The sequence below is a fragment of the Poecilia latipinna genome, unplaced genomic scaffold (assembly GCF_001443285.1).
Source record: "Poecilia latipinna isolate Pla-1442-1.1 unplaced genomic scaffold, P_latipinna-1.0 Scaffold1554, whole genome shotgun sequence".
NCBI classification, from domain to species: domain Eukaryota; kingdom Metazoa; phylum Chordata; class Actinopteri; order Cyprinodontiformes; family Poeciliidae; genus Poecilia; species Poecilia latipinna.
In genome coordinates, this window is record NW_015114170.1 from 73,636 (window position 1) to 80,912 (window position 7,277).

Consider the following 7,277-nt stretch of genomic DNA (forward strand, 5'->3'; position numbering starts at 1 on the left):
GGATGGAGGGAAGAGAGGATGAGAGGATGGAGGGAAGAGAGGAGGAGAGGATGGAGGGATGAGAGGATGGAGGGAAGAGAGGAGGAGAGGATGGAGGGATGAGAGGATGGAGGGAAGAGGAGAGGATGGAGGGATGAGAGGAGAGGATAGAGGGAAGAGAGGAGGAGAGGTAAATGGTTGGATGGATGCAGATGCAGAGAAAACTCCAGAGGCACCAGAACCTCCTTGCTGTTCTGACCCGGCCCGGTTCGGTTCTCAGAACCTGCAGTCTGAGGCTGAGTCACCACCAGATTCTAGTTTTCTCTTTCTGCTCCGTTTGAGTTTGGACCTGACTGCTGAGTTCTGAGCAGAACTGGACTGACAGAACCACACTCCACCAGCAGAACTGAGCTTGTTCTGATTCTGTTCGACCCAGAAAAGAAGTTCTGTTGCAACGGCAGGACGCCGCAGAGCAGAGCACTGGCGCCCTCTGCTGGTCAAACTGAAAACCCACAGAAACCAGCAGAACCAGAAGTTATTGGTTCGGCCCGGATGCAGAACATCCTGGATCAGAATGGTTCTGATTCGTCCGGGTCACCTGAAGAACCCCTGAGCCACTCAGCGGCGGAAACACCCACTGCACCCAAACACATCGCTGAAACACAACTGGACCTCGGAACCGCTTTCCTCAGAAAACCGTTCTAGTTTCTAAGCAAATCTGTCCCATAAGTCAGCGGGACGTTTCAGGAGGAAAGGAGCTACACTGACCTTTGACCTGGACTCGGTGGCGCAGACAGAGGAAGCCTTCTTCAGGGAGGCCGGCCTGTCTTCGTCCTCTGGAGTCCTGAAGAAGAAACACGTCAGGTTTGAATCATGCAGATTATTACTGCAGTAATCTGATTACAAACATAAAAAATTACATCTTAAGTTTTTAATTTTTCCCATCAGCCACTTGAATTTCAGAGTGACAACCGTTTTTCAAGATGGCCACCATTTTTGATCTTTTAAAATAAATCATTACCATAAAATGTTCCCCGTTTTCATGACTTGGATGAACTTTATGCCACATCATGTTTTCTACTTTGGTCGTCCTGTTCATACAAATTTAAAGTGATAATATGCAGCAAAATCAGAAACTGAGCCACTTGTTAGCATTAGCTTCTAATTTCTTTGTTTAGCAGGTTAGCGATAGTTTCTGCTAATTTTTTTTAATGTATTAGGCCGTTTTGTTAGCTTTTGCACATTTTTTTGCTCTTAGCAGTTTAACGTTAGTTTCTGCATGCTTTTAGCAGTGTAGCATAGGTTCTGCAAATTTTTTTTTATTTATTGGGCAGTTCAATCTGAGCTTCTGGTAATTTTTGAATGTGTTTAGCGTTAGCTAATTTTAATCTTTTAAATGTTTTTAGCAGTTTAGTGTCAATTTCTTCTAATCCTTTTGTTTAGCAGTTTATTGATAGTTTTTGTTATTTTTGTGTTTTAAGCAGTTTTTTGTTAGCCGTTATATTTAGCTGTTGTGCTAATTTTTTAAAATATATTTAGCGGTTTAACGTCAGCTTCCTGTAATTTTTGTATGTGTTTAATGGATTAACTTTTGCTTATGCTAGTTGCTTATGTGTTTAGCTTTAGCTTATGCTAATGTTTTATGTGTTTAGTGGTTTAGCGTAGTAGAGCTGAGATTTGTGTTCAGTGGCTTACTGCTAAGTGAATCTAACTTTTTGGTTAGCTGTGGCTCATAACTACTGCTGAGTTTAATGCAAACATATATTCTCTGTTACAACCCTGGTGGCCATTTTGAAAAATGTCCACCAAAAAAAGGAAACACAAGATCAAGAATATGTATATGATTTCTATAGTTCAGAATGTGTAGTTTAACAAACACATTCACTTAATTAGTGAACATAGTAAAAACTATATATATATATATATATATATATAAATAATTTTCCATGACAACAAAGGCTGCCATTTAGAAAACTGAAAAAAGTCAATATAATTTTTATGAGTCCAATTATGTGTGATTTGACGTAAAAAGTATTCGTCTGTGATAAATATTGGAAAATTAAGTGCAAAAATAAATTTCCCTTGGTGACCATCTTGAAAAATGGCCTCCATCTTGAATTGTTTAGGTTTTTTCCTCTGGGAACATCTGTGCCAAGTCAGGTTCTTATTTCCAGGTGTGAAATATTTTGTCGAGATATTCAATCATCTGCTGCATTAAATCATCATGTGATCGTCAAACGGGAATCTTCTTCCAGGCCGAGTTCCTTCTCTGTCTGTAAGGCTGACCTTTGACCTCCGTTCACACCAAACAGGAAGTCTGATAAAAGCCCGACAGTTTATAGCTCAGCACACACCCAGCGGCGCAGCCTGTTTGCAGCGGCTGCAAAGGTGACGAGTGTTCAGGGCCGCATTCTGCAGCTGCAGCGAGTCCCTGGAGACCAGACGTCCCCACACGTCCCCACAGGTCCTCAGACGTCCACAAACGTCCCCACACGTCCCCACAGGTCCTCAGACGTCCACAAACGTCCTCACACGTCCTCAGATGTCCCCACACGTCCTCACACATCCTCAGACGTCCCCACACGTCCTCACACGTCCCCACACGTCCTCAGACGTCCCCAAACGTCCTCAGACGTCCCCACACGTCCCACACATCCCCACAGGTCCTCAGACGTCCTCAGACCTCCCCACATGTCCTCAGACGTCCCCACAGGTCCCCACAGGTCCCCACAGGTCCTCAGACGTCCCCACACGTCCCCACAGGCCCTCAGACGTCCCCACACGTCCTCAGACGTCCTCAGACCTCCCCACACGTCCTCAGACGTTCCCATAGGTCCCCATACGTCCTCAGACGTCCCCACACGTCCTCAGACGTCCCCACAGGTCCCCACTCGTCCTCAGACGTCCCCACACGTCTTCAGACGTCCCCACAGGTCCCCACACGTCCTCAGACGTCCCCACACATCCCCACACGTCCCCACGTCCTCCGATAGGACGAGTCGCAGATCCGTCGCTGCTGCTGAGTGTTTACATGCCAACAAGCAGGAAACCTGCAGACTTTCCATGTTTGAACTTCCAACAGCTGACTGTCGCAGAAAGAATGTGAGCAAGTGAAGGCCGTCCAACAGGAAGTGGCTGTGGAGAGAAAGTGTTTTCTCTGCAGGAGCGGTGAAATGTGACAACGCTAGAGCAGAAGCCAAACATCAGGGAGCCTTCGGATGACCTGAACATTCACCAAACGTCTCAGCATCGTTTTCTCTTCTTGTCTTGAAATATTTTCTGCTTCGTTTCATTCGGAGGCGCTGTGGTTTCCTTCCAGGATTAAAGTTTAATCACATCTGGCTGAAACAAAGCATGACACATTCAACACCGTGCTGCATCACAGCCGGATCGGATCACGCTGAATGTAGCAGACAGTGAGACGGTCTGCCAGGCGTCGTTTCGTAAAGTTCAGATTCTTTACGTTGACTCTCTTCCAAACACGACGCCATGAAAATCTGCTCTAAGGATTCATATTTGGGCTTTTTGTTTTTATTACATTGAATATAATTTCAGATTTTTGTCATTTTGTCTTTGTTGAATTAAAACATGAACTTTTAATGTTAAAGGTAAATATTCTAAGCAACAGACGATAAATGATTAGGAACCGAATAGAAACAGAAGGTCTGACAGCAGCAACAGACATAAAGTTCACATTAAAACTAAATAAAGAAATAATAATAATATAGCGTACAAGACAAAGGGAAAAAACTGCAGCTTTCATAGAAACAGTAATACTGGATGCAACAATATTAAAATTTGGACTGATATCGATCCATAAATGAAACTCGTTTCTGTTATTTTGTCTCTTCAGAAATACCCGACATGTTTCGACGCTTCGTCTTCATCGGAGGAACGACGACAAAGACGACGTAATTATTTCTATTAAATGTTTATTTCAGGAGATTTTAAAGTCAGTTTTGTGTTGACTTGTTTGTTTCTCTGTAACCACAGAGATGAACATTGAATACCTTCGTAAAGAATACGATTTATTTTAGGGTAAAATACCGGGTCCAATAAACCAGGATCCACCTGGTTAAAGGATCCGACACATGAAAGCTGCCAGAACCAGAACCAACTAAACCAACTGGACCAGAACAACATCAGGACAGAAAAACTCCAGGAGACTCAAACTGCAGCAGCCATGCAGCGGCTCTGATCTGATAACAGTGTTTGCGTCTCATCTCAGGTGTTGAAGGTCATAAAGTTAATGACCAACTGTTGTTCAGATTCCCAGCTTCAGCTTTAACTCATTAGATTCACAAGCTGGAAGCATTTTGGATCCAGTTGGTTCGTTTTGGATCCAGCTGGTTCGTTTTGGATCCAGTTGGTTCGTTTTGGATCCAGTTGGTTTGTTTTGGATCCAGTTGGTTCGTTTTGGATCCAGTTGGTTCGTTTTGGATCCAGCTGGTTCTGAAAACATTAAATAAGTGAAGAGATTTCCTTCAGAGATCCGTTTGGTTTTGGACCCGATTCAATCAGAGAAATCTTCCCTGGTTTCATTTAAAACCATAAATGTTCCTCAGGTTGATGCCTGACTGCAGGCCTTCATCGCCGCTGGGTGAGGATGATGAGGAGCTCTTTCTAAGGTCCGTTTGCGCGACACATTCCAGAGGACAGTGACTCACAGCTGACGGCAGAAGACAGAAACTGTGACGAAGCGATCCGGAGACAAAGACTCTCTTGTCTGCTGGTTAGCAGCTGGTTGTGAAAGCAGCAGGCATGCAGAGAGGCAGGTTCCTCCGTCAGGGCAGGGAACGGTCCGCACAGGAACGGCCCGCAGCATCACCCCGCCTGCATCCAGTCCGGCAGGCAAGGCCCAGGGCCAGGATTACAGCCGGGATTACAGCTAATCCTGCAGCTTAACCTCCAAGATCTGACTGTCAACAGATGAAATCTCTGCAGATCCGTAATTCATCAGAGAAAATTTCATAAACAAAATATAGATGCAGATCAGCTGAATCATAGAACCTCAACCTTTGTCTAGTTTTAGTGCAAATACCTTCTTAGACTTGAAACAAAACCAATTTACAAAAAACTTTTTAGTGAAATAGAGAAACTGATCTACAGCCAATTATTGAATATTGATAAAAGCACCATATCTGCTGTAGATTTTTGTGAAAAATATTTTGTTTTCCATGTTTATTTATTGTATCTTTTATCATGATAAGACTTGATTTATTGTTGCAATAAATTCCATATTTAAAAAAACCAAACTTTCCACATAGTGATGATCTAGTTTCAGTATTTTCTCCAGTGTTACATATTTCATGTTTATTGATGATTTGATGTTGGAAGTCGACAGAATATAATGTTTGTTTCTGGAATTTGTTTTTATGACTTTTTATTTTTGTTTTAATGATATAAATCACTTTGAACTGCTTTGCTGCTGAATTGTGCTCAGAAAATAAACTTTATATCAATAAAGGTGAAATCATCACTTTAGAGATACGAATAATAATTCTTTATGCGACAGATTTCCTAAAGAAACATTTTACAAATGGTTGTTTTTGTCAGCCATAACAAATCTGAAAGAGTAATAAACAGAATTGTTACGTCAATCATTTTATCACAATATTTTATTGTGATAAAATTTCCCTTCCCCGTTTTAACTTATTTTTTAGGAAGACATTTTTTGCACTAATTTTTCTCTGTAAGTTGGGTCCAGCTGAGCAAAGGTCATCTCCACTGACCGTTTCAGAACCGTTTGGAGTCCAAACTGCTCAGAACCTTTGGCGCCACACCCCTTCTGGACCTGGTACCATCTTAGAACTTTCCAGACCTCCAGAACCAGCTGAGGCAACCCGGCCGCTTCTGGAGCAGAACCAGGTCCATCCGCTCAGACTCCAAAAACGATCCAGATCTCTGTGCTGATTGGTTCTGGTTCTGCTGGACAAGCAGCCTCCAGCCTTACTGAGGTCCAAATCTGACCCAAACAGAGCCAGAACCGGAAGTAGCATCACAGCCGTCCTGTCAGCTACCTTATCACTTCCGGTCAAACTTAACGTGGCTAACAGGAGCAGCTGCTGACGTCATCAGCTTGCTTACAGGCGCTGGACCCGTCCGAGCCAACAGAACCTACCGGACCTCCTGCTGCCTCTCTGCCTCCATCTTCGTTTTCATCTTCAGCTTCGGGAACTTGAACTTCTTCCTGTCCTGCTGTTTCTGCGCAGAGTCGTCCGGACCCGGTTCGGTTCTGGAGAACAGAGTTCTCAGAGACTTCCTGGAGGACTTCTTCTTCTTCTCCTCCATGTCCGCTGCTTCAGGCTGCTGCTGCAGATGACAGCTGCTGCTGCTGCGGCTCTTTGAGCAGAACCGCAGCTCAGGTGCGGGCCACGCCCCCACCCGGAACCCCCCCCCCCTTCCTCCCTCACTCACAGACACACACACACACACACACACACCTGGCAGAGACAGCTGCAGTTGAAAAACCCGGATCTAGACCCGGGATCAGGATCTTCTGGTTCTGCAGCACCAACAGATTCTTCTCCATTTATTATCATATTCATTCATTTGAAAGGTTGCATAAACCCACCAATTAGAACCGCCGCAGACATGACGTCACCCTTGCTCTCCAGCTGCTGGTTTATCATGAAGATAAATATTAAAATAATTTTATCTTCTGTAAATGATAAACGAGTCTAACAGAAAAATGTTTTAGTTTCTGCTAACTGAATATGGGTCAGTATGGCAGGCCGATTTAACATAGAATCAACTTCACCACACTCCTATCTCTGAATCTGGTTTATGACTGTAAGTTAATTAATGTATTTCTAATTACATTTTAATTTATATAAATGACGTCAGATTTACGATTAGGTTTAAGTCAAGACATCTACACTAGCTTTTTCCTGTTTCACTGGTTTCTTTCCAGCTGGTTCCTGTCACTTTAAGCAGAAATTATTTATTCTGATTTTATCTCCTTAAGTCACTCCTACATTTAAAACTCTGATTTATCAGGCTCCCCACCGGAAACATCTTCTTGTCTCTAATTAATTAATTAATTCCTACAGCTGTTATTCGAGTTGGGTGGATCCACAGCGCCCTCTAGTGGTCACTCTGCAGTCTGCTGACTGGTCACACAGCGCCCTCTGTCGGCTGCTCTGTCCTCTCTCTGCAAAAGGCTGCAGTAACCCTTTTCCCCCTCAAGATGGCGCCTCCTTCCCGCTCAGGTCAGGAGGACCTTGACGCAGCCGCAGAGTGAACTCCCTCCTTACGACGCATGCGCACAGCACATAAATGGTAAAAATACCCGGTCA

General features: G+C 43.8%; 1 protein-coding gene across 2 annotated transcripts in view; it reads right to left on the bottom strand.

Annotated features, from left to right (window-relative positions):
• Positions 1-6,325, bottom strand: part of crybg2 (crystallin beta-gamma domain containing 2) — a 31,660-nt gene extending 25,335 nt beyond the window's left edge. For both annotated transcript variants that reach the window (XM_015058615.1, XM_015058614.1), the window contains exons 1-2: positions 6,101-6,325; positions 748-823 (exon numbers count right to left, since the gene is read on the bottom strand). In XM_015058615.1, coding sequence (XP_014914101.1) covers positions 748-823; positions 6,101-6,270 — 246 coding nt within the window. In that variant the 5' untranslated portion in view covers positions 6,271-6,325. The remainder of the gene's footprint in view (positions 1-747; positions 824-6,100) is intronic.
• Between the last annotated feature and the right edge of the window lie 952 nt (positions 6,326-7,277).